At 43.5% G+C, this 26,704-nt stretch overlaps 1 protein-coding gene across 11 annotated transcripts in view; it reads right to left on the bottom strand.

Annotated features, from left to right (window-relative positions):
• Positions 1-632: 632 nt before the first annotated feature.
• LOC139406449 (protection of telomeres 1 homolog) overlaps positions 633-26,704 on the bottom strand; it is a 48,806-nt gene continuing 22,734 nt past the window's right edge. For 2 of the 11 annotated variants that reach the window (XM_071149042.1, XM_071149043.1), the window contains 17 exons: positions 26,317-26,417; positions 25,461-25,568; positions 25,285-25,353; positions 24,798-24,924; positions 19,381-19,511; positions 17,305-17,598; positions 16,321-16,476; positions 5,780-5,964; positions 5,591-5,670; positions 5,423-5,449; positions 4,451-4,607; positions 3,796-4,001; positions 3,393-3,528; positions 3,191-3,273; positions 2,100-2,194; positions 1,843-1,948; positions 633-1,020 (listed from right to left, as the gene is read on the bottom strand). In XM_071149042.1, the coding sequence (XP_071005143.1) occupies positions 875-1,020; positions 1,843-1,948; positions 2,100-2,194; positions 3,191-3,273; positions 3,393-3,528; positions 3,796-4,001; positions 4,451-4,607; positions 5,423-5,449; positions 5,591-5,670; positions 5,780-5,964; positions 16,321-16,476; positions 17,305-17,598; positions 19,381-19,511; positions 24,798-24,924; positions 25,285-25,353; positions 25,461-25,568; positions 26,317-26,417 (2,207 nt within the window). In that variant the 3' untranslated portion in view covers positions 633-874. Of the gene's footprint in view, positions 1,021-1,842; positions 1,949-2,099; positions 2,484-2,661; positions 2,968-3,070; positions 3,274-3,392; positions 3,529-3,795; positions 4,002-4,450; positions 4,608-5,422; positions 5,450-5,590; positions 5,671-5,779; positions 5,965-16,320; positions 16,477-17,304; positions 17,599-19,380; positions 19,512-24,797; positions 24,925-25,284; positions 25,354-25,460; positions 25,569-26,316; positions 26,439-26,704 lie in introns of all 11 variants that reach the window. The other 9 variants (XM_071149048.1, XM_071149047.1, XM_071149041.1 and 6 more) reach the window with 8 other exon arrangements.

The raw sequence follows: 26,704 nt of genomic DNA, 5'->3' as shown, positions 1-26,704 counted from the left end.
TGGTCCAACGTCCCTGTCTGTTGTTCGGTGCTTTCCCAGGTCAGGGGGCAGTAGCTCTTCGGCTGCATCAGATTCACAACTGTCAGTATCCATGCTAGCTGGGCTAGCAACAAATGTAGAATTACTGATGCTAGCATTGGATGTGCTCGTGGAAGCAGAACAACTTGTGTCATCGACAGGTGTAGGTGTAGTACTGCTGGTAGTAGCAGTACTACCAGTAGAGGTGGTATGTGTCTCTATGGACGCAGGCCTTACTTTTTTTTGAACCATTTATCAATTTTTGAGCAAACGGAATGAGAAGCAGCTACGTTAGTCACCAAAATGTATAGCCCCGTTGGAAAATCTAAATGGACTGTTTGAAAATGTGAATCACATTTTTATTTGGCGCAGCCCTGACTGTCTTGCGTGTACCGCCAGTTGGGGAATAGCTGATGTAGAGTATTCAACTCTTACCCTATGAGGCCCGGAGCCTGCTGGTTTTCTGTTCTACCAGATAATGAATTGCACCCACACCTGGTCTCAGGTCTAAACCAGTCCCTGATTAGAGGGGAACTCTAATGCAGTGGAATTGAGTTTGAGGGATGTAGACAATGAAAATGCCATGGTTAAATTCAAATTGACAATACAAATAATTTTCACATAATTTATTTCTAAGAAGGGGAAAACAGAGTTTACACATACTCTCAATAAAGTTTAAAACATATAAAATGTTGGTACAAAGGAGGAAATATGACAAAGGAAATGGTCAGAGACACTCAAAGTCAGATACATTTCAGCCAATATAATTTGTTTTATTAATTTGGAGGTACACAACTGTATACAATATTCACAAATTACTATTTGGCATATACATGATATTTTGGTTGGTTGAGTGCTATGTGTCTCTAGGCGAGGCGTGAGGGTGTGTATGTGGGTTAGTGCCTCTGGTACCAGTGTGGCAGATCTGGTAGCAGGCCCGTCTCTGGCCGTTCTCCTCCACTGTGTAGGCACTGAGACACAGGTCCATCCAGGGCCTCTCCGCTGGGCACCAGAAGGGAAAGGGCACAGACAGACATGAATACACCACACAAAACAAAACATAAATACACCACACAAAACATAAATACACCACACAAAACATAAATACACCACACAAAACATAAATACACCACACAAAACATAAATACACCACTCAAACAATAAATACACCACACAAAACATAAATACACCACACAAAACATAAATACACCACACAAAACATAAATACACCACACAAAACATAAATACACCACACAAAACATAAATACACCACACAAAACATAAATACACCACACAAAACATAAATACACCACACAAACATGCATGCACACACACACCAAATTGAGATCCTTAAATACATATTTTAGCCTAGTCTGCTCAGGAGGACATGTGAAAACGAATTGCTGTCCAGTTACTTGCTCAATTGCTGCAGTGCATTCACGCTCTGAGGGGCCATCTGCCTGGAAGCTCATCCAGCCTCATTGCTCACTAATGGGAAACCTCTACGCGCTGTTTGTCAATGCTTCATTAGAGCCCACTGTTGATGTGGGGTTAAAATCTCTGCCCTTGAAATATTGACAAAAACATTCTCACTTCACAGGTCTATTTATGTGATAGTGATACATCCGTGGACAGTGCTAGAAGCACTGTCCAATGAGTCACTGTAGCTCAGTTGGTAGAGCATGGCGCTTTCAACGCTAGGGTAGTGGGTTCAATTCCCAGACTACCCATACGTAAAAAGTATGCATGCATGACTAAGTCGGTTGGATAAAAGCATCTGCTAAATGGCATATTATTATTATTATTATAATAATATATGATTACCCGTACTACTCCCTGGTGGGCAGAGTCTGTCCATGGTTTCCTGGACCCGGTCTTGTGCTTCCTGGTCAGCTGCTGCGTCCTCAGCTGACACGTGGAAGAAGGATTCCTGCCATAGGGTTAATGGCGTTACCAGTTAGATAACAAGAATACAACACACATAGAGCCCAAATACCCATGCAGACCTATGGGCACCAAGTTGAAAAATATTTCAATGTGTTGTGTCTGTCTTGTCTCTTCATATGGATGCCCTCACGTACTGCATCTCTCCAGAGCAGGGCCTCCAGGAAGCCAGTGCCATCCTGCAGCTCAAGCTTCATCAGTAGGCCATACTGCAGCAGCTGCACCCCGAGAGCTGGGCAAGGGAAGAGAGCCGAGAGGAGAGCCATAACATTAAAACCACATGATTTAAGAGAGAGACCTGAGCAGAGGCAGGAGCGGACGCTAGGCGTAACTTTACAACCTAAGGAGGGAAGCCATAACATAAAACTGAGGATTGGTGGAGTAAAGAAACACAGCAGACGTAACATTAAAAGTGCCGGTGGATTGGAGACATAAGATCAAAACAACTGAGGGTTCAGGAAAGGGGGAGGAGCCGAGTAACAAGAGGGAGATAGAAGACAATACAGTCCAACTAGAAGAGGCTGGTGGGAGGAGCTATAGGAGAACTCACTGTAAAGACGAATGGAATAAATGGAATGGTATCAAACACAACAAACATACGGAAACCATGTTTGACTCCGTTCTATTCATTCCATTCCAGCAATTACAATGAGCCCTTCCTCCTAGAGCTCCTCCCACCAGCCTCCCCTAGCTGAGGGCATGGTGCAGAGAGAAGATCAAGAATAGCCAGTACATTTAAAAGAAAAGAGAGGGATGAAGGTAGTCCTAACATGATCAAAACGAATGCAGTGACCATAGCATTAACAAACCGAGACGTCACAGACACAACAGAGCAGTGAAATGGAAAACACAGCCGAGCCAGAATATCCCCGAAAGCTGAAGAGGCAGTTACATTAAAAAAAACGTCAAGAACATAAACCCAGGTCACCGTGAGAGACCTGTCTCTGTGTATTGTAGCTCATGTTCCGCAAAGACCAGGTCACAGGTGTTCAAGTCACTCAAGTCCTTAAACTTGTACTTTTATTGCATGGAAAATAATGGTCTAACTGGTCTAATAAGATCTTCCTACCACTGCAAAATGTTTTGTTGAGGTTTTGCCTGTGAACACGACCCAGGTAAGAGGTTAATGTGATCAAGGGGTGAATAGGGAGAAATGACGATGGGGTCAGGTCCACACTAAATCGCCACCACCTAAAAGGTGTACATAGTGAGAAAGAGATCATCATACCGTCTGCCACACTTTTCTCATCCCAAACCTCTACTCCTTCTCCCAATGATTCTCCCACTTTTAGTTGGGAGCACTGTTTGCATCTGAAAAACAAAGGCATAAAAACCCACATCACATTTTAGTGTATTTAAGTACATTGATGGACAAAATGTGGCCTGTGTCAGATGTCGCTAAGACAGTCACTTTCAAGATAGGTACAGACCCATAGTATCTTTTCGTGCCCCGGAAGAGGAAGGGAGCCGAGAGATCCAGCGGGGTCATGGTTCCTTGTGGTGATGTCACTGGCACAATGTTACTGTACGCGGATGCTATCCGACACGTCTCCTCCAAGGTAGCCCCTACGGGAAAGCAGATAAAATAATGGTTAACAGTTTAGCCTTTGGCGTAAAACATAGAATCAAACTGTCATAGCATAGCTTTTAGAAGGTAAACGTGAAATGCATCACTAAAAGAGACACGCATCACTGTTTTTCAGTAGAAATAGATTGCATTTATATAGCGTTTCTTTACTAGGTTTCAAGTCTGTACGGTTGTGGCCATGAGAGGAAGAGAGATGCAGATAACACTCTGTCTCCATAGTAACAAAGCAGTTGTGTGGTTCGCACCCATAAGGAAGATCAGCTCCTTTGCCTTGCCCTTTCCCATTAGCTGACTGGACATCAGCAGGGTCAGGGTCCGGCTGGGGGATTCAGAAGGAGGCTCTCTGGGGAGAGGCAGAACCAGAGTCCAGTAACCATTATTACATGGTCCAACGTCCTTCTGGGCTTCTGAGAACAAGCCCCCCACTGTGACATCATCAGGGACGTCCCGTCTGAAAGGTACAGGGCAGTTTCTCAATCGTTTCTCAATCTATTCCTGATTGATTAGTGCTGTCTGGAATCCTAGGACGTCCCTACCCTAAACCCTAACCTTGTCCTTAACATTTAAAAATGTTTAAACGTTAACTTCAAATGGAGTAAGGATGTCACAAGGATCCCAGATAGCAAGGACAATACCTGATTGACACCCAGAGAGTGCACACATCTGTTTCAACTAATCAAAGGCTTGGTGATTAGTTGAATCAGGTGTGTTAGTGCTGGACTAGATAATTGTGCACACCCTGGGGTCCCCAATGGATTGAGAGAGACATGTGCGAGTATGTATATGAAGAAGCATGGATAACCTATGACCTCACAATTGGAGCTATGTAGCTAATACAATCAAGTAAATGTTGTGTCTTGCATGTTTGTGTTTGGTTGTCAGTGTATAGCAGTAACTCACATGGTTTTACACTTGTGACAGAAGAGTTTCAGGGACTGGTAGAGTCTCTGAGGCTGGTAAGACTTGAGCTGAACCTGAACGTGGAACACCTGAGGGGGGCTTCTGCTCTTCACTTCAGCCAGACTCACCTGTTCCACAGTGTGGTCACACGTCCTCTCTACACCAATACACATACAACAAGTGTCAGAGTAGCTAGCAGATTGTAACGGGCTAATGTGATTCTCCATTAGCCGTTATGGGATAGGTACTGTTTGGCGTAGCAGAGAATTTTCCACCAACCTTAACAATACTATCTTAGTTCTCGATTCACTCTAACATGCATCTTCTAAAATGCCCATGTCCAGTCGCAGCTGGTTCGTTTGAATGTAGAAAATAAAACAAATTAATGTTTTGCTCCATGAAGTAATCCAACAATGTGTACGCCACCATCTTTATTTCAAATCTTCTCTCACTGTGTTGGATTACGTCATGGAATAAAACAAATTATTTATTTTAATGACAGAGCATTTTCTAAATACAAACAAACCACTTACAACTGGACACAGACATTTTCGGAGATATATATTTGGGCGAATCGAGAACGAAGATAATATTGTCAAAGTTAAGGTTGGCCAGTCTCTATCCTGTAACGGCAAATGGAGCAGCACATTAACGCGTCACAATCTGCTAGCTAGTGTCAGACAGGACTGCAACAAATCAAAGACAGACTTTATCACAGATGTGGATGTACATTAGTAATGGAGGAACCCAGTTTCCATTGTACTGGTTGAGGGTGTGGATTACATCTAGACTGAGAAGTGATTTTGTACTGGCAGGGTGTGTGAATTATGTCTAAACTGGGAAGTGATTTTGTTTCTTGAGATGTGATTCAAACCTTTATTTTTCTGCTCACATCCTAATATTGTACAATTATATAAGCTTATAATTTGCCCACAAGTGTAACAAAATAGTGCCATACTTCTAATTTCATACCTGTAGCAATTTCATCTGGAGCAGTACCTAAAATGATAGCAGAAACTTATGTGGTGCCATAAGTTTCCTCCAAACCACAGCCTTCCAAGCCATTATGACTGTAAGGAATATTAACAGGAAAATGAGATGTTGTTCATATAAGCATCAAAGTGAAAAATGTCAACATACCAAAAGACTCTGGTGGTGTACTCCAGACTTCAAACATGGACGAGTCATTTATGTCAGACTCTGAGAATGTCTCCAAGATCCTGAAACAATGAGAAAATAAACTTCAAAGATTGTCACTTCAAGCGAAAGTGTCCTATCATTTAGGCCTTATGAGGTGACAACACAAATTGGCAGACAGCCCCCTCTTACTTTTTGAGGTCCAGTATATCTGGGCTGTCTTCAGGCAGCACACGTAACCCCCTGCCGTATGAGGTGCCCCCATGCAGGTGGAAACCCAGGTGTCCCGTCTGATCAGACTGGCCAGAGTCGTTGCTTGGCAACCGACTAGCCCCAGGAACTGCGTGTAGGTTGTATATCCGAAGGTATGACCCGGGCTAGAAGGAGAAGGAGGGGTCAAAGACATGTTAGAAACGTATGTATCACTCCAACCCCTCTCAACTAATGAAGTATGTTGAATGCTTTGGTTCAAAATAGCACCTGCATATTGGAAATTGATGAGGTGAGTTACTGTTTCACGATCCTTGGATTTGAGTCATCCAATGTATCATTTTTGCAATGCCGATTGTATTTATTTTGTATTTTTATGTAGTTGCAGTCTTCGCATCAGATGGAAATCAGCACCAGACATCATACTGCTCCCCATAGTGGTCGTTGAATCATTTCACTGTTGCTGAATAACAAGTAGCAGGATGCATCCGTTTAATTTGACACTTGCAGCCAGAAGAGGGCGGTATGGTACCAAATCTAAACCTTTCCCGTGATACGAGACAAATCAGGTTTTTTAACAAGTATATCTCATCAGCTAAATCAGCTAAACCGAATGTTTTTTAACAGATGAGCTTTATGGTCAAAACCAGCTTCAGGGTGACAGGAACCTGACTTCCCCACTCATGCTCTATCTGTGAGAGCACATGAGTACAGGGTAGTAGAGTAGTAGGGGAGCACCGTTTATCTCTACTGCTCATCAGAGGCTTTGTTCAGCTTCCGGTCACAACATGGGCTAGTACCGTGTACCTATCTAGTAACACTGGCCATGTTTAAAAGACAGCATACATTTGTGAGATACAATTCTTAGAAGTATCCTCCACAGGGTGAAAAAAGCTAACAGCAGAAGAAAATGGTCCAATTCATTCTTTATACTCAACTGCAACATCTACAGCCCAAAGACATTCCCTTATGTGCAGACAGAGGCAAGCAAGGTTTGCCTGATGGTCTCCCAAAACCTTCCTTTCTGGAGCAACACTCAGTTCTGAAGATTCTATCAGTCAGGGCTGACTGGAGCACAGGGGGTTGATAATGGTGCTGGGGGGGGGCACCAAAATTGCAGCACATTGAAGACATTTCACAGAAACATTGTCACAATATCCTAAGTATTTTTTTAAAAAAAATGAAAAGATCAACAACATTGGGGTGTCCAATGTTTAGTATTTGAGAGTTCTGTGAGTTGGCCACAGTTTTGTTTGTGTTTAAATGCCAAAGATAGAAACAGGTGTTAGAGCCGCAGAGTAAATGATTAATGCTCAGAGACTGGTGAGAGAACACAGGAGGACAGTGAGTCTTCTGCGAAACGGGGGTGATGCTGCATGCTTCTGGTTCAAAGCCAGCCAAGCCCAGCCCTGCTGCTAACCCCAAAGCTGTTCCTGCCTTGCTACAGCTATTACATCTACCATCCTCTGCCCAAAGTAGCCAGGTGTGGTTATAATGAGAACACATACTGAGCCAAGCGATGGGGGCTCTCTTTCTGCCAGTGACAGCTCTGGTTCCTGATATATTTTGTTGACGCATTAGGGTGACGTTTTCTATCCGCTTTAACAGTCATCGCCCAAAAATACATGTTCAAGTGCGTCTGTGTGACCAAACGTCATGATCCCACCGACTAACAGTGTCTCATTCTCCGAGTGACGCAATGATTGCTCAGTAAAGGATTCTCCAAATTCAGAAGATTGCTTTCGGCTTTACAGTTTCTTAACGAGTCAGGCTCAATAAACCAGACCAAACTTTAGTCGCCTGGCAGAGAAAAAAAACAACAACCCAATTTCACACCAGTCTTTTTATAATAGAGGGAAACTAGAACCAGAAGCTAGAAAGAAAGCCGACATTACTCAGTTACAGGATTCAGGGGTTGTGGGTGGGGAGTGGGGAAACTCACAGGAGAGGGGAAGGGGAGTAGCACAATAAGTGTGGCTCATTGAGATTAAGCACCTCGATTAAAAGTACAATGTTTGGGGCTCTTGGCAGCCATTTTGTTAACACTTTTCTGGAAGGTAAACAAAGTCAGACAAAGTGTTCCCTAAGATACAAGATTAAAACAAATGAGGAAACAGTGCATTGAAACAACTTTTTTTTTTTTAACAAGAGCTGCCTTAGTAATGAAGGTGGTTTCAGACCACGCTCATCTGACAAGTAACCTTGTGTGAGACCTGAAGACTTGTGTAGACTCCCTGAACTAATGCCTAGGCTTTAGCTCAGCAGCCTAACACCATCTTGTGGTGTTGGCTAGCCACGCAAGTGTGTTCAGACAGCACAGCTGCCCTGTCTCGCTCTTGTATTTATCTCGCACTTCATGAATAACAGATGACAAGATGTGTGGCTAGCCAAGAGGCCACAGTGGTACAGTATGGGGGATGGGCCTAACTATCCGCAGACAGAAAGTCATCTCTCTGGTCAACATGCAGTCTATGAAGGCTAAAGTGGTGGGACATTTACATAGAGGAGGCAGTTTATTCCCACTGTAGAGCAGGCCACATGTTTAAAGTTGTCCACGCACCCAGTCACGTAACTGACACGGTTTAATGCAATCTCAGAAACCCAGGGTGAGGTAAAACACCGGTGTGAGAATGGGACTGAAATCCTCAACTTGAGACAACCTGAGTCAAGAAAGGATACAACTACTAGGAGAGTTGCATTCTGGGAGCACACCAATGGAACTAGGTCCAGTTTTGAGTACTACTCTTCACATTGCAATTCTAATGATGTCAATAATCATCCCCATTATGATTAATAAGGACCGTTATTCAAAACAGCAATGATAGGAATCTGGAATCCAGGTGCTTCAATGACACGCGACCTCTCTTGGTCCAGACACCAGGGTTCACTTACAAATGGGGCTATTTATACGAACACAGACCTATGCAAAGCAGCGCTCCCAATTTGTCCTTTTTTCCCCCTTAAAATAACTCTAAAAATGGCATTGGGTTAAAAATGCCTTCTCACAGAAGGCGAGCATGGCAGATCATGTTTTCGCAGGCAAGGGGAGCGAGCGGAGTAATGAAGCAGAAGTGTGAACGTTATTCTTTCTCAGAATGCTCTCGCCATGCGCAATTGCTTTTTAAAGCATGAGGAGAAATGGCGTCTGACACTTCTGTACTTTACGGGGAGACTTTCAACCACAGCGTTAATCTCATTTTCACCATCATATACTGTGTTCAACAAACAGGAAGCAAGGGCAAGGGGTGTGGGGGAGGGGGAACTGCATCCAGTAAGTGCAGGGTCAGGGTAAATAATCACCATAGATTGTCCTCTGTATGTGTAAGTGTCTATACATACACATGGAAGGTCACTAACTATTAAGGGACTCTACTCTGCCTATTTTCTTACTAAAAGCAAATGGACATAACCAACACCTTTCCAGTTTATTTAGAATAAGTTGAATCCAAAAGTATCTATACATTTTGGGGTGGCGGCCTAGTGGTTAGAGTGTTGGACTAGTAAACGAAGGGTTGCAAGTTCAAATCCCCGAGCTGACAAAGTACAAATCTGTCGTTCTGCCCCTGAACAAGGCAGTTAACCCACTGTTCCTAGGCCATCATTGAAAATAAGAATTTGTTCTTAACTGACTTGCCTAGTTAAATAAAGGTATAATAATAATAATAATAATAATAATAATAATACACACACACACAAACAGTTGAAGTCAGGAGTTTACATGCACTTTTTCCCCCCCTTAACACATTTAATCGTAGTAAATATTCCGTCTTTGGTCAGTTAGGATCACCACTTTATTTTAAGAATGTGAAATGTCAAAATAATAGTAGAGAATGATTTATTTCACTTTAATGTCATTCATCACATTCCCAGTGGGTCAGAAGTTTACATACAATTAATTAGTATTTGGTAGCATTAACTTTCAATTGTTTAACTTGGGTCAAACGTTTCAGGTGGCCTTCCACAAGCTTCACACAATAAGTTGGGTGAATTTTGGCCCATTCCTCCTGACAGAGCTGGTGTAACGGAGTCAGGTTTGTAGGCCTCCTTGTTCGCACACACTTTTTCAGTTCTGCCCACACATTTTCTATAGGATTGAGGTCGGGGCTTTGTGATGGCCACTCCGATATCTTGACTTTGTTGTCCTTAAGCCATTTTGCCACAACTTTGGAAGTATGCTTGGGGTCATTGTCCATTTGGAAGATCCATTTGCGACCAAGCTTTAACTTCCTGACTGATGTCTTGAGATGTTGCTTCAATATATCCACATAATTTTCCTTCCTCATGAGGCCATCTATTTTGCGAGGTGCACCCGTCCCTCCTGCAGCAAAGCACCCCCACAACATTTTTTTTATTTGATTAATTTTTATTTCACCTTTATTTAACCAGTTAGGTTAGTTGAGAACAAGTTGTCATTTACAACTGCGACCTGGACAAGATAAAGCAAAGCAGTGCCACACAAACAACAACATAGAATAAACAAACATACAGTCAATAATACAGTAGAACAAGTCTATATACAGTGTGTGCTAATGAGGTAAGATAAGGGAGGTAAGGCAATAAATAGGCCATGGCGGCGAAGTAATTACAATATAGCAATTATACACTGGAGTGATAGATGTGCAAAAGATGAATGTGCAAGTAGAGATACTGGGGTGCAAAGGAGCAAGATAAATAAATAAATACAGTATGGGGATGAGGTAGTTGGATGTGCTATTTACAGATGGGCTATGCACAGGTGCAGTGATCTGTGAGCTGCTCTGACAGCTGGTGCTTAAAGTTAGTGAGGGAGATATGAGACTCCAGCTTCAATGATTTTTAAAGTTCGTTCCAGTCATTGGCAGCAGAGAAGTGGAAGGAAAGGCGGCCAAAGGAGAAATTGGGTTTGGGGATGACCAGTGAAATATACCTGCTGGAGTGCGTGCTATGGGTGGGTGCTGCAATGGTGACCAGTGAGCTGAGATAAGGCGGGGCTTTACCTAGCAAAGACTTGTAGATGACTTGGAGCCAGTGGGTTTGGCGACGAGTATGAAGCGAGGGCCAGCCAACAAGAGCGTACAGGTCGCAGTGGTGGGCAATATGAGGCTTTGGTAACGAAACGGATGGCACTGTGATAGACTGCATCCAGTTTGTTGAGTAGAGTGTTGGAGGCTATTTTGTAAATGACGTCGCCAAAGTCGAGGATCGGTAGGATGGTCAGTTTAACAAGGGTGTTTGGCAGCATGAGTGAAGGATGCTTTTTTGTGAAATAGGAAGCCGATTCCAGATTTAATTTTGGATTGGAGATGCTTAATGTGAGTCTGGAAGGAGAGTTTACAATCTAACCAGACACCTAGGTATTTGTAGTTGTCCACATATTCTAAGTCAGAACGATCCAGAGTAGTGATGCTGGACGGGCGGGCAGGAGCGGGCAACAATCGGTTGAAGAGCATGCATTTAGTTTTACTTGCATTTAAGAGCAAGTAGAACCCTGTGGCACCCCTATTGAGACTGCCAGAGGTCCAGACAACAGGCCCTCCGATTTGACACACTGAACTCGGTCTGAGAAGTAGTTGGTGAACCAGGCGAGGCAGTCATTTGAGAAACCAAGGCTGTAGAGTCTGCCAATAAGAATGTGGTGATTGACAGAGTCGAAAGCCTTGGCTAGGTCGATGAATACGGCTGCACAGTATTGTCTCTTATCGATGGTGGTTATGATATCGTTTAGGACCTTGAGCGTGGCTGAGGTGCACCCATGACCAGCCTGAAACCAGATTGCATAGCGGAGAAGGTACGGTGGGATTCGAAATGGGTCGGTAATCTTTTTGTTAACTTGGCTTTCGAAGACCTTAGAAAGACAGGGTAGGATAGATATAGGTCTGTAGCAGTTTGGGTCTAGAGTGTCACCCCCTTTGAAGAGAGGGATGACTGCGGCAGTTTTCCAATCTTTGGGAATCTCAGACGATATGAAAGAGGTTGAACAGGCTAGTAATAGGGGTTGCAAAAATTTTGGCAGATAATTTTAGAAAGAGAGGGTCCAGATTGTCTAGCCCGTCTGATTTCTAGGGGTCCAGATTTTGCAGCTCTTTCAGAACATCAGCTAGCTGGAAGGAGGTGCTCTTATCCTCCATGGACTTTAGTGTCCCAGAACTGTTTTGAGTTTATGCTACAGGATGCAAATTTCTGTTTGAAAAAGCTAGCCTTAGCTTTCTTAACTGCCTGTGTATATTGGTTCCTAACTAACCTGAAACGTTGCATATCACAGGGGCTATTCAATACTAATGTAGTACGCCACAGGATGTTTTTGTGCTGGTCAAGGGCATTCAGGTCTGGAGTGAACCAAGGGCTATATCTGTTCCTTGTTCTACATTTTTTGAATGAGTCATGCTTATTTAAGATGGTGAGGAAGGCACTTTTAAAGAATAACCAGGCATCCTCTACTGATGGGATGAGGTCAATATCCTTCCAGGATACCCGGGCCAGGTTGATTAGAAAGGCCTGCTCGCTGAACTCTTTTAGGGAGCGTTTGACACTGATAGGGGATGGTTGTTTGGCCGCAGAGCCATTACGGATGCAGGCAGAGGCAGTGATCGCTGAGATTTTGGTTGAAGACAGCAGAGGTGTATTTGGAGGGCAAGTTGGTTAGGATGATATCTATGAGGGTGCCTGTGTTTACGGATTTGGGGTTGTACCTGGAAGGTTCATTGTGATGCTGCCACCCGTGCTTCACGGTTGGGATGGTGTTCTTCGGCTTAGAAGCCTCCCCCTTTTTCCTCCAAACATAACACTGGTCATTATGGCCAAACAGTTTTATTTTGGTTTCATCAGACCAGAGGACTTTTCTCCAAAAAGTACGATTTTTGTCCCCATGTGCAGTTGCAAACTGTAGTCTGGCATTTTTATGGCAGTTTTGGAGCAGTGGCTTCTTCCTTGCTGAGCGTCCTTTCAGGTTATGTCGATATAGGACTTGTGGAGGACTGTGGATATAGATACTTTTGTACCCGTTTCCTCCAGCATCTTCACAAGGTCCTTTTCTGTTGTTCTGGGATTGATTTGCACTTTTCGCACCAAAGTAAGTTGATCTCTAGGAGACAGAACGCGTTTCCTTGCTGAGCGGTATGACGGCTGCGTGGTCCCATGGTTTTTATACGTGCGTACTATTTTTTGTACAGATGAATGTGGTACCTTCAGGCATTTAGAAATTACTCCAAATGATGAACCAGACTTGTGGAGGTCTACAATGTTTTTTTTTCCTGAGGTCTTGGCTGATTTCTTCTGCTTTTCCCATGATGTCAAGCAAAGAGGCACTGAGTTTGAAGGTAGGCCTTGAAATACATCCACAGGTACACCTCCAATTGACTCAAATTATGTCAATTAGCCTATCAGAAGCTTCTAAAGCCATGACATACTTTTCTGGAATATTCCAAGCTGTTTAAGGGCACAGTCAACTTACTGTATGTAAACTTCTGACCCACTGGAATTGTGATACAGTGAATTATAAGTGAAATTATCTGTCTGTAAACAATTGTTGGAAAAATGACTTGTGGCATGCACAAAGTAGATGTCCTAACCGACTTGCCAAAACTATAGATTGTTAACAAGAAATGTGTGGAGTGGTTGAAAAACGAGTTTTAAATGACTTCAACCTAAGTGTATGTAAACCTCCGACTTCAACTGTATATCTAGGTTTTGCATGTGGAGGAATTGTACCAAGACATTTGCGGTTTCAGCAGAAAGGGAAATTGGGAGATCCAGAGCTGAGCATTAGCATCTGTGTGAGAGTTTGTGCTGAGAAAGAGACATGAGATGACAAACATTGATTTTTTTATTTTTTTTAAATTTAACTTGGCAAGTCAGTTAGGAACAAATTCTTATTTACGATGACAGGCTACATCGGCCAAACCCAGACGACACTGGGTGAATTGTGCGCAGCCCTATGGGATTCCCAATCACGGCCGGTTGTGATACAGCCTTGATAAAGATAAATGAAGGGAGATTCGGGAGAAAACTTAAGAAATGACAGAGGGATAGATGGAAAGGGACAAAGGGAATGTTAGAAAAGAGGAAACCGATGCAAAGGGATGGGACAAGTGCAGTAAGAGGGAGAGAAAAAGAGAGATGAGAGTGGAACAGACCATGCCGGATAATACCATGTCATTTTCGGGTCTGACACGGCATGTTCTCCTTCTGGTCTAAAGACGTAGAAAGATACAGCTGGATTTTCATGATCCCACAGTATCATGACTTTGTGGTCAATGTCATTGGACCCTTACCAGTGAATTAATGAAGCTGGGCACCCAATCTGTCCTGCACTTCAGACAAAGTACAAAATATCTGCCAGTCCCCTGCATGCATAACTCAATGTACTGTACATGTTGAAAAGTGGGTGACACGTATATGAAACCAGATACCCCCGTGTATATGGTCTACAATGCATAAGAAGTAGAGTGATGACGTATCAGTTGTGTGCTCTATGATGAATGCGTAGGGGTCAATAAGAGTGTGTGTTAACAGCGCCATTGAAAGCAAACAGGCCCCATAATGTCTCACTGTGTAGTCATATATCTGTTTGAGTGTGTGAAGAACAGAATGTGGTATCCAGACCGCAACTGAAAGCACCCTGCTGTTTTAGCAGTGGCGAGTGTGTGTGTGTGTCTCAGAGACACCATGCTGTGAGGGTGACCACAGGGAAACCATGACGGAGGCGGATCGATTGGGCACTTCTCCTTCTCCTCCCCTCCCAATTCCCCCACTCTCTCATTTTCCGTTATCCTAATAACCTCCTTTCTTCTCTAACTAGCAGTCTTCTCAAAAGCCGGCTCTGCCAATTTCACACACTATTACTGACGATTCGCCAGAGGAGATTGATAAATGGGGAAACATTTCTATTTTCACACTCATCTGCCCTGAAAAACCTTTATTTAGGAGGGTGAATTGATTGATAAGCATTAAATGACTCCTGTCAAATAAATCCTCTTTCATTTAAGAGGCTATGATATTAAGTACTGTATTCCACCTAATCAGAGGAAGTCTGAAATAACTGGAGAATGTGTGAAGACAAAATCAATAGTCTTACAGTATATAAAAAAAGGAGGATAACATTTTGTTTTGACCTTTTTTTCTCCCAGTTATAAACAAAACACTGAAATTCTCTAAATTGTGGAACTTTTTAGTCATGTATCCACATAGTATTTGTTTGTGCATGTGTGTATCAAATTAACGTTTATTGGTTGCATACACAGTTTAGCAGATGTTTTAGCAGGTGCAGCTAAATTCTTGTGTGTGTATCATAGGTCATCTCTCTGCTGTCACACAGTAATGTTTATCCATGATGAAGGACAGTTAGGCTAGTGGACAGAAGTCATGAGTGGTCCAAAATCAAATGTATGTCAAACTCCATGATACAAATTCATGTTAGATGGTAGTTATGATTGACTTTTAAGCTTGTGATACTGTACATACATAATGTAGGTCGACCTGTATTCTACAGAGTTTGGCAAAATGGGTAGTTTGCACAGTTTGGTAAAAGCAGAGTATTGTTTTCCTTTGTGACAGAAAGGTTTTGTCTTATCATCCTTAATAAAATAGCACAATGTGAAACTGCTTCTTCTTAATCAAGAGAGGATTGACTACACATAACACAACATATTACTCAATGCATTGGTCTAGGCTAGGAGTTGTTGATGGAGATGACCCCGATGAGTCCTACAGATGACCCCAATGAGTCCTACAGATGACCCCAATGAGTCCTACAGATGAGATGTTGAGTGGGTGTGGACAGGCCACCCTGGTGATAAGAGGAATCTTGTCGGAGTGGGTTAACAAATTATGCAATCACGCAACCATATGCTAATAGCGCCTATCTCCACTGATAAGGATGATCGCTAAGGCAGAGGATCAAAGCTTTGCTGCTTCTGTCAAGCAGAAAGACGGAATTATACATTCAGGAAGGGTGGAGAAGGAGAGAGTAAGAAATGGAACGTGTGAGAAAGCAATGCATATTGTAGCATTTTAAATATTCATCGTTATTATTGTCAGCAGGGGAAATGAGGGGGAAGAAAGTAAAACAGATTTGCCTGAGGCGCTGCAAAAAGCAAAGAACTCAAGAGTTTGTATTTTGAAGGAGAACACAGTGAACTATTAGAAGACGAGAGAGAGAGAGACAGAGACAGAGAGAGGAGAGAGAGAGAGAGAGGAGAGAGAGAGACAGAGAGAGAGAGAGAGAGAGAGAGAGAGAGAGAGAGAGAGAGAGAGAGAGAGAGAGAGAGCGAGAGACAGAGAGAGAGACTGCGTCGTTGAATTAGGGCACGACGCAGCAGAAACAGCCCGTGGTAAAACCTTCAGGTGTTGATGTAGTGACAGGGCACTAATGCTTTATTTTATTACCTTCCCTCCCGATCTCTGTGTAATCACACAGCCATGTAGCCTACCGTCACGGACTGGTAGGCCTGTATTTCAAAGACAAACCATTGGATTGACGATGAGCACAAAGTACCTGATGTGGTTTTCAGTCCCACATTGCTGAGCAACAGTCTGTGACCTCTCACCTTAAACTGCCGGGCGACCTCTACATGGTTGTCGTAGACCAAGACGTTGGCTGTGAGGTTTGCCATGTCCTTGGACAACGTGGGACATCCTTCAAGAGTGTTGGGCTCCACAAATACATCTAGCAGGGGGTGTGGGCACTTTGATCCGTCCCAAACCTGGAGAAAGAAAAAGGTTGATCATTTTTAACTTACACAGAGGGAGAGAGAAAGAGTGAACAAGACGGAGAGCCTAAAACCGAAGAGGAAGACAACAGAACAAAACAAGTACAAAACAAGTCAACGACTCAAGTTGTCAACTGCCATACAAAATGTCTAAGTGTAAAAAATTAAATAATGGAAAGAATGCGCTACAAAGTGAGAACAAATAAAAAGGAGGGAATCACAAGATGGCCCCCCAGGCACTAGTAATCTAATGTCATGTTGCCATCCCAACACAGGAGGGTCATGAGCCTCAAGTTCTGTGGTTTATCACTGCGTCATTACCCACAATAAGGATCTTATGTAAACATACATGACTATTATTAAACTGAGTGGAGTGGCATCCCAATGAGGACAAATTCCCTGAGGGTTGACACGGTTCCTACCTCATAATGAGTATGTTCTTTGGCATAAAGTGTCAACACTCACAACTGCATCATTGCACTAAGCCCATGTCTTTTTACGTCTTCATATATATTTCAAACTGTATAAGCAGGGAGATGAAGTGCTCGTAGATATAAGTAGAAAATAAAAAAGAAAACGTCTTCCCCGCCTTTGCCACAAACCTTTAAGAGGGATGCTCAAAGACACACACTAGCCTAAATCAGAAAACTTTTTTCTCATCATTATGCTTTTGCTAAATGTCAAACCTTTTATTCACTGTACACCAAGGTAGCAATCCGACGACCAAAATATCACATTTTCCACTGGATTTCCAGAGTTTCCTAGCTACCGGATTCAATACAGTCGCTAAAGAAGTGGAAAAAGGTTCTTCATGGTTCTTACCTTCAACAGGGTGCAGCTGCTGTCCACAGGGGCTTTAGCCAGCAGTTGGCAGGTCAGGTCAAAGTAAGTCTTGGGCTGTACTGCCGACAGGGGTACACAGGGCTGGGCAGGAACCAGAGACTGGTTGGCCGCCCATGTGCGCAGGGCCTCCACGACCTGGCAGTCTTCCTCCCCAAATTTGAAGGACTCGCTGGAGGTACGAGGGACCACGGGACTGCCTACCATTCCATCAAAGGTGACCACAGAGAAACCATGGCTGGTCAAAAGGCTAATGGCTCCATTAAAAAGCTGGGTCTGAGAGAGAAAGAGATTTGAGCTTTGTGACTGGATAATCTCAAACATTTCAGCAAGGCTCACATTCTAAATATCAGTTCATTTCAAATTACAATAAGGTCAGAATCAATCTTGGGCAAGTCCACAGTAAGAGTGATGCTGAGACTAAGATTTCTCACTTTAAAATAATGTCAAACAAAAACCAATGATTGCAAAGTTAAACAAACCATCCAACTCTACGCACAAGGATGACCTTTCATAATTTCCACAGAAAATTTTACAGATGCAAAGTTTGGTAACAGAATGACGGCACCAACTGCACAAATTGTTATTCTGTTACAAAACGTTGCATCTGCACTGCTCTTCAAGTAAATGTGTTTTTGTAAACTGTTCAGTTAAAGTTGTCTGTGTGGCCTCCCGAGTGGTGCAGGGGACTAACATTCAGACCACACAATTTACACATACCCACACTGCTCGCGTGCGCCAACAAGCGTCTGCGTTGCCATGCTCTAAAATAGAATAGAAGTCAGTTCTATTTGTGACACTGAACGCCTTGCAAGTCCTGCCTCTCCCATCTCCTCATTGGTTTATCGAAGCATATACCCACATGCCATCTCCTCATTGGTTATACCCACGTGGGTGATTGAAAGATGAACTGAGGTCGGTCGGTCAGTTGTGGTGATACACCTTATTAGAAAAAGTTAGATGCCAATCGCCATATAAAGTCCAAAAAAGAAAAAGCCTGGAAGGAGGAGAAATGACTATAAACGATTCGGTTGACCGTTTTATGTGTGGATTAATTGTTGGAGTATAGGACCTTCTGCATTTCAGGTAAAACAACTCAACGTTTATATCCCAGGGCAAATTTGCTAGCAACAGCAATCTAGCTAAATAGGACAAATTAGCAATCAACTGCAAGCTAGCTAGCTAGCTAAATTGCCATGAATGTTTAATGCTTTTCGACCTGTCCCCAAAATAATATAATATAATCGGTTCAGAGTTTGTTTTGATATTTCAACCTGCATGTCGGGATCTCGTTTGGTGTGGGGGGACAAAATCGATCTGCGCGCGTGTCCGGTTTGGGCATGGTGTAAGGCACTGCATCGCAGTGCTTGAGTCGTCACTACAGACCTGGGTTCGATCCCAGGCCGTGTAACAGCTGGCCGTGACCGAGAGACCCATGAGGCGGCGCACAATTGGCCCAGCATCTTCCGGGTTAGGGGAGGGTTTGCCCGGCCGGGATTTCCTGGTCCCATCATGCTCTAGCAACTCCTTGTGGCGGGCCGGGCGCCTGCAAGCTGACTCTGGTCGCCAGATGGGCTGGTGTTTTCTCCCGACACATTGGTGTGGCTATCTTCCGGGTTAATCAAGCAGTGCGGCTTGGCAGGGTCATGTTTCAGATGACGCATGGCTCTCAACCTTCGCCTCTCCCGAGTCTGTAGGGGAGTTGCAGCGATGGGACAAGACTGTAACTGCCAATTGGATATCACAAAAAAGGGGTAAAAGTACAACAACAAAAAAGTCGTCCTTATGGTTTGTTTAACTTTGCAATCATTGGTTCTTGTTTGGCATACATTTTAAAAAGTGAAAAATCTGATTCTCAGCATCACTCATTTACATTTGAGTCATTTAGCAGACGGTCTTATCCAGAGCAACTTACAGGAGCAATTAGGGTTAAGTGCCTTGTTCAAGGGTACATTGACAAATTGTTCACCTAGTCAGCTCAGGGATTCGATCCAGCGACCTTCCGGTTGCTGGCCCAAAGCTCTTAACTGATAGGCTACCTGCTGATCACACATTTACCTTGACTCTGTGTAGGCGTATGATGTCTCCCATTTTGAAGATTTTAGGGTGTTCCTCGAGCTTGTCACAAAAGATGGTACAGCCCACTTTTTTATTTGATTGGTCTGTAATCTTCAGTGTGGAGCAGTAATCTATGGGGGATAGAAATCGGGACCACTGTCAGATCAGATTCCAGATATGGCCTATGGTCTGCTGAATACTGAGACGGGCCCTAGTATGCACATCTCATTGCAATGTGATTTGAGACAGCCCAAAATGATTGCTTGCTTTAAACATACCTTCTTATGCTCCCAACAAAAGCCCTTCTAATGCAGTGTTTCTCAACTCTGGTCCTTGAATACCCTCAACGGTACACATGTATTTTAGAGCCCAGATAAGCACACCTGATTAAACTAGTCATCAAACCCTTGACTACTTGAATCAAGTGTGTTTATTTGGGTCTACAACAACGTGTACTTTTGGGGGTACTCAAGGATTAGAACGCTGAGACACTGCTCTATTGGAAGTGATTTGGCTCATTTAAATTAGTCTGTGGGTACAAGGGCCATTGAATGCTGCAATAGAGGTCCACCCACAAAGACAATTTGATTGTAGAACTGGAATGCGGTTTACTGCAAAGCAGCACACAACAGTACACAATGTAAGAAATACACTCACCGGATGGTTTTATTAGGTACACACCCCAGTTCACGAAAATTGATCGCTCCTACAGACAGTGAGTCACGTGGCCGTGACTTGCTATATAAAGCAGGCAGACAGGAATCGAGGCATTCAGTTAGTTAGATTGAACGTTAGAATAGGTAAAACGAGTGACCTAAGTGACTTTGAGCGTGGTATGATCGTTGGTGCCAGGCGCGCCGGACCCAGTATCTCAGAAACGGCCACCCTTCTGGGCTTTTCATATACGACAGTGTCTAGGGTTTAACGAGAATGGTACGACAAACAAAAAATATCCAGTCAGCAGCAGTCCTGTGGGCGGAAACAGCTCGTTGATGAGAGGTCGAAGGAGAATGTTAAGAATCGTGCAAGCTAACAGGCGGGCCACAAACTGACAAATAACAGCAGTACAACGGTAGTGTTCAGAACGGCATCTCGGAAAGCACATCTCGTTGGTCCTTGTCATGGATGGGCTACTGTAGCAGACTACCAGAGGGTTCCAATCCTATCAGCAAAAAACAAGAAGAAGCGGCTCCAGTGGGCACCCGATCAACACTGGACAATTGAGGAGTGGAAAAACATCACCCTGTCTGACGAATCACGGTTCCTCTTGCGTCATACTGATGGCAGTCAGGATTTGGCGTAAGCAGTATGAGTCCATCATGCCTGGTGTCAACGGTACAGGCTGGTGGCGGTGGTGCATCGCCGTCCAATCTGCAGCAACTGCGTGATGCCATCGCGTCAGCATGGACCAATATCCATCTGGAACATGTCTGACTTGTAGAATCCATGCCCCAAAGAATTCAGGCTTTTCTGGCGGCAAAGGGGGGTCCGACCCGGTACTAGATGGGTGTACCTAATAAACTGTATATAATAACATTAGATTCCTAGGCTGAGGGGTGGTAAGGGGTCATCTGGCTAACACCTAACTCTGTGTTTTCTTCGCTGTGTAGTCAAGTGTGTGGCGTCAACCAGGCTAGGTAAGGGGCTCATCCATCTGCCACCCCACCAGTGTCTCAACTGATGGATTCTCTTAATATCTCCCTTCTGCTGCCACTAGGATTCAGTAGCATGACAATACATGGTCAGTTAATGCTGTACTACTAACACTGCTGTTTAATTTATTTATTTAATCATTACTCCATCCAGTTTGGCTTAAGGGGGAACTCTTTGTATGAGGCTCCCACAAACAAAAAGGACCCCAAGGTACACTGTTTGCAGGCTTTGTGAGACGCACAAGAAAATGTGAATTGGAAAGGCATGGACATATTACTGTCATTCAATATTGAGCTCTTTCTTTCATTACGGTACTTCCCGAGACAAGAGAGGTTCAGCGATTACTACTAACCGACTGTCCCCTCAGGTCAAAAACAAGGCATAAATGGCTTGGCTCGTAAACATTGTGCTCCTCGAAGCATATCAAGTCTGTTGTGCTTGCCATATACACACCTTGTGAAAATAAGCAGAGCAAAGCCCTGACCACACAAGAATAATAATTTTGTAAGGTACTTCCACATTAAAATGGTAAATGTTACAAGTTGGATCACACACAGATTACAGCTTTTCAAAGCATTAACACATGCTTTGCTCAGGCCCCATTTTACCACCTTAAGATCAGTTAACTATACTTAAGCTATAAGGCGAGGGGGTGTGGTATATGGCCAATAAGGGCTGTTCTTATGCACGACGCAACGCGGAGCCCTTAGACATGGTATATTGACCATATACCACAAACCCCCGAGGTGCCTTATTGCTATTATAAACTGGTTACCAACTTAATTAGTGCAGTAAAAATACATGTTTGTCATACTTGTGATACAGTGCCTTGCAAAAGTATTCACCCCCTTGGCGTTTTTCCTATTTTGTTTCATTACAACCTGTAATTTAAATTGATTTTTTTTTTCATGAAATGCACATACACAAAATAGTCCAAATTGGTGAAGTGAAGTGAAAAAAAAATACTTGTAAAAAAAAGAAGTGGTGCGTGAATATGTACCACCCCCTTTGCTATGAAGTCCCTAAATAAGATCTGGTGCAACCAATTCCCTTCAGAAGTCACATCATTTGTTTTTAAAAAGTCCACCTGTGTCTAATATAAGTGTCATATGATCTGTCACATGATCTCAGTATATATACACCTGTGCTGAAAGGCCCTGTTCTGAGAGTCTGCAACACCACTAAGCAAGGGGTACCACCAAGCAAGCTGCACTATGAAGACCAAGGAGCTCTCCAAACAGGTCAGGGACAAAGTTGTGGAGAAGTTCAGATCAGGGTTGGGTTATAAAAATAAATAAAAAATCACACGGAGCACCATTAAATCCATTATTAAAAAAATGGAAAGAATATGGCACCATAACAAACCTGCCAAGAGAGGGCCGCCCACCAAAACTCACGGACCAGGCAAGGAGGGCATTAATCAGAGGCAACAAAGAGAACAAAGATATCTCTGCTGTGGAGCTTTTCAGCTCCTTCAGGGTTTGGAGTGTCTGTCCATAGGACCACTTTACGCCATACACTCCACAGAGCTGGGCTTTACGGAAGAGTGGCCAGAAAAAAAGCCATTGCTTAAAGGAAAAAATAAGCAAACACATTTGGTGTTCGCCAAAAGGCATGTGGGAGACTCCCCAAACATATGGAAGAAGGTACCCTGGTCAGATTAGACTAAAATGTTGCTTTTTGGCCATCAAGGAAAATACTATGTCTGGCGCAAACCCAACACCTCTTATCACCCGGAAAACACCCGGAGAACAGTGAAGCATGGTGGTGGCAGCATCATGCTGTGGGGGTATTTGTCCATTGGCATGGACTGGGAACTGGTCAGAATTGAAGGAATGATGGATGGCGCTAAATACAGGGAAATTCTTGAGGGAAACCTGTTTCAGTCTTCAAGAGATTTGAGACTGGGACGGAGTTTTCACCTTCCAGCAGGACAATGACCCTAAGCATACAGCTAAAGCAACACTCGAGTGGTTTAAGGGGAAACTTTTAAATGTCTTGGAATGGCCTAGTCAAAGCCCAGACCTCAATCCAACGGAGAATCTGTGGTATGACTTAAAGATTGCTGTACACCAGCGGAACTCATCCAACTTGAAGGAGTTGTAGCAGTTTTGCCTTGAAGAATGGGCAAAAATCCCAGTGGATAGATGTTCCAAGCTTATAGACAACCCCAAGAGACTTGCAGCTGTAATTGCTTCAAAAGGTGGCTCTACAAAGTATTGACTTTTGGGCGGGGGGGTGAATAGTTACGCAAGCTCAAGTTCAGTTTTTTTGTCTAATTTCTTGTTTGTTTCACAATAAAACATATTGCATCTTTAAAGTGGTAAGTCTGTTGTTTAAATCAAATGATACAACCCCCCAAAAAATCTATTTTAATTCCATGTTGTAAGGACACAAAATAGGAAAAATGCAATGGGGGGGGAATACTTTCGCAAGCCACTGTATACCACGGCTGTCAGCCAGTCAGCATTCAGGGCTCGAACCACCCTGTTTATAATTGCTTTTTTTGCCATGTGCATCACAGGTACTTGCATTCAAAATGGATCTTTCATGCAGAGTTTTCCCTCCAGACACAATAAAGAACCAACTTCTCCATTCTGGGCCACTGATTCAATTGGACGAGATGGCCCAGCACATTGTACAGTACATCAAAATCAAGTCAGATATCTACAGGGTTGGTTGAGTGGGATGAGGATTGATTTTTCACCACTTTATGTCAGCTTGCATGACAAGATCTAATGCTCGATCAATGCTTAGGGTGTGTTAAGGCAGAGATTAACCGCACAAGGACTCAGTGACTGTGATTTAATACAGGGTGCTGTAATTTACCTTGTAATTTTTACAATGTGTTTGTATTGTACAAAAAGTAATTGGTTTGGAATAGTAGCAATAAAGAGCAGACACTGTAAATGTTGTGTATCCGGTTGTTCTGTTCTGGAGATTATTGGACAACCATAATAAAAACCATTGGTGATAAAAGAGTTGGAGAAGCTAGAGATGAAGAATATTAGGTGGATATGAGAGGGGGAGAGAAGGAGAAGAAAAGAGGAGAAGAGGAAGAGAGGAGAACAAGATAAGAGTCAGAGAATAGGTGCTATGAGGACAGGATAGGACAGAGTATGTTCGTATAACAGCAAAAGAGCGAGGTTCCCTTACCTCGGACAACCACTCTGCGTGCCCTTCTGCGCTTTCTGCAGCAAGGTTTTTTCTTCCTCTGTGTGAACAAACCTCGCCACACTGCCTGACTCCCGGCAAGGGCAGACCAGTTAAAAAGGCAGTCGCATCACTTCCAAGTCAAAGGTCACGAGTCGAAGGGCTAAGCAACACCGCAAGGACTCATATGTACCCTGTGATGTTAGGTGCTTAGAGAGAGGGTGCAGAGAGAGGTCTTCTTTTTCCCATTGCCAGCCTCCACCTCACCTCCCCCGCCCGCCAAACCCTACGCCTCTACAAATGCTTGTTTAATGAGATCACAGTACAGTAACCACCACCCAACCTACCTTGGATGACACCACCTAGACACACCAACAAACCCCTTATTATCTCGCAGCAGCAAGTCAGGGGGTCCAGTAGTCATAGCAACCAGCCTGTTGGTTGAATATGGACTTCAAAGTGCTTTGCTGAGTAGGAAGTGTGTCCATTTCTGCCTGTAGAGTATCTTAGCACAGAGCCAACACCTTGAACTGAACTCAACATGGGGCTGGTGGAATATCACCATATTTGTCTATACCATGTTAGTGCATTTGCAGGGCAGGTTGACCTACCTGTCCCCTTGGTCCGGAATGGCTGCTTGAAGAAGGTGACCACAGCGTAGACATTCACCACTACCCCAGGCTTCAGGTCGCTCAGTGGGACGTAGGTGTACTTAACCACCTTCACTGCCTTAGTGACCTGAAGACAAAGACTACTGCATTACCATTCAGGATCGGACAACAATTTAAGTAAAGAGAGAATGTCTATTTGTAAACGACTTCCGAGAGAACAACAGTCAGTTGTAGAGACTGGATATAATCAGTCTCTAAATTGATCGATTGGACAGAGTAAAGTTGTTTTGGGATCAGTAAGAGTGATTTAAGTGGAAGGGCCAAAGGCCAGCTATTTTATATGTATTCAGTACCATAAAGATCCTGCAAAACATTACACAAGCAGGTTCACATTGGGATGACATGAGATTTTTCAGACAGGCACAATACGGCATCTGACAGCCCCCATAAAACCAAGGTCTTTGAGCTAATGAGTTCACAGACTGACCTCAGTGCTGGCTGGAGAGGTTCTTTTGCGGGGTACAGATGCTCTCGGGCTTACAGTAGATGGCCACACCTAGGACACAGAGAAAAACATTTCAGAAAACTAAAGGGTCACATTTTATTAAAGCCTCCCTATAATTAACAACCACCGTAGGAATCCCTCCCTAAACATGTACTCACATACATCCAGGCATCATCTCCAGCTAGCTGCAGGTTACAGGCATGGAGCTTGTCCTTTTGAGCTGTGGGAGAATTGCCCACAGAGAAGCCAGTCACCAGCAGCATGTCCTGGGTGAACAAACGCATGCAACAGAGACAGAGAGAGTTATGTGGTGTGGTGAGAGGCGAGATAGCACTGCCCCCCCCCACCCCCAAATATTAAAACAATAATAATAAACGATGTAAAATAGCATTGACCTATATTAAACCTATCTGGGATACTTGGGATGTCCCTAACCTAACTCTTACCCTAACCAACCATTTACAATTGAATGGGGTAGGGAAGTCCCAAGGATAGCACAGACCGTTTAATATAGCAGATGTTGTGGTAAGAAATACAGGCTTGTGAGTAATACGCTACACTCAAAATAGAGATAAGCCAGTTGTATTTTGCTTGGGGAGCAGTGTGTGACTGTCCTCCAAATGGTTTAACAGTGTTCTCTGACATAACTCATACAGCAGACAAAAGGAAGGGAGATATACAAAGTAATCATGTTACAGTGGATTAAACAAACCATTGTTTGACAGACTACTCTACAGCCACGATAGCCAATCCCTTTTCCCGCTACGTCTGCTCAGAATGTGATGATTCTTCTCCTCCCAGGGATGTTCTGAGACAATAGGTCAGCCATGTCTAACACTGGTGCATCGCTCAGCTCATTCAACTTTGTCTGTGCATTGGTCTTAAATGACATGGATGCCTGAATCCTATCATTGGGTTTGAGTGTCATTTTATCAAGGTTAATAAAAAGATTTGCTGATCAGGGCCATTACTACACTGTGTTTGAGATCCTATAGGGAATGGTCAGAGACCTACCCCTTGACTGACGGATTCGGAGTAGTCCTTCGCCAGCGCACCAAACAGGATGATATTGATGGATGAGTGTTCCGGGGACATGTTCTGTTGGGAGTCTACTTCTGACGGAGACAGAGACAACTCTTAAGCAGAAGATAGTTTACACACGCAGAAAATTTGACAGATGCAAGACATATTCCAAAAATATCTGAGCCTGTACAGCTTTAAGGGTATTCTATTATTAGGGCTACAGTTCAATTAAATGTCACCCAACTCCACAGAAGGTGCAAGTTCAAAATTGGATAGAGGGTAATCCGTTTTCCTGTCAGTCATTGCATATCTTAGAGAGCTATAACTCAACTAGCCCATGTCAGCTAATGTTTTTCAGCCCATAGATGTTGTAGTAATG

This window comes from Oncorhynchus clarkii, chromosome 4 (genome assembly GCF_045791955.1).
Source record: "Oncorhynchus clarkii lewisi isolate Uvic-CL-2024 chromosome 4, UVic_Ocla_1.0, whole genome shotgun sequence".
NCBI classification, from domain to species: domain Eukaryota; kingdom Metazoa; phylum Chordata; class Actinopteri; order Salmoniformes; family Salmonidae; genus Oncorhynchus; species Oncorhynchus clarkii.
The sequence above is the reverse complement of the archived record's forward strand: the minus strand, read 5'-3'. Positions and strand labels throughout refer to the sequence as shown.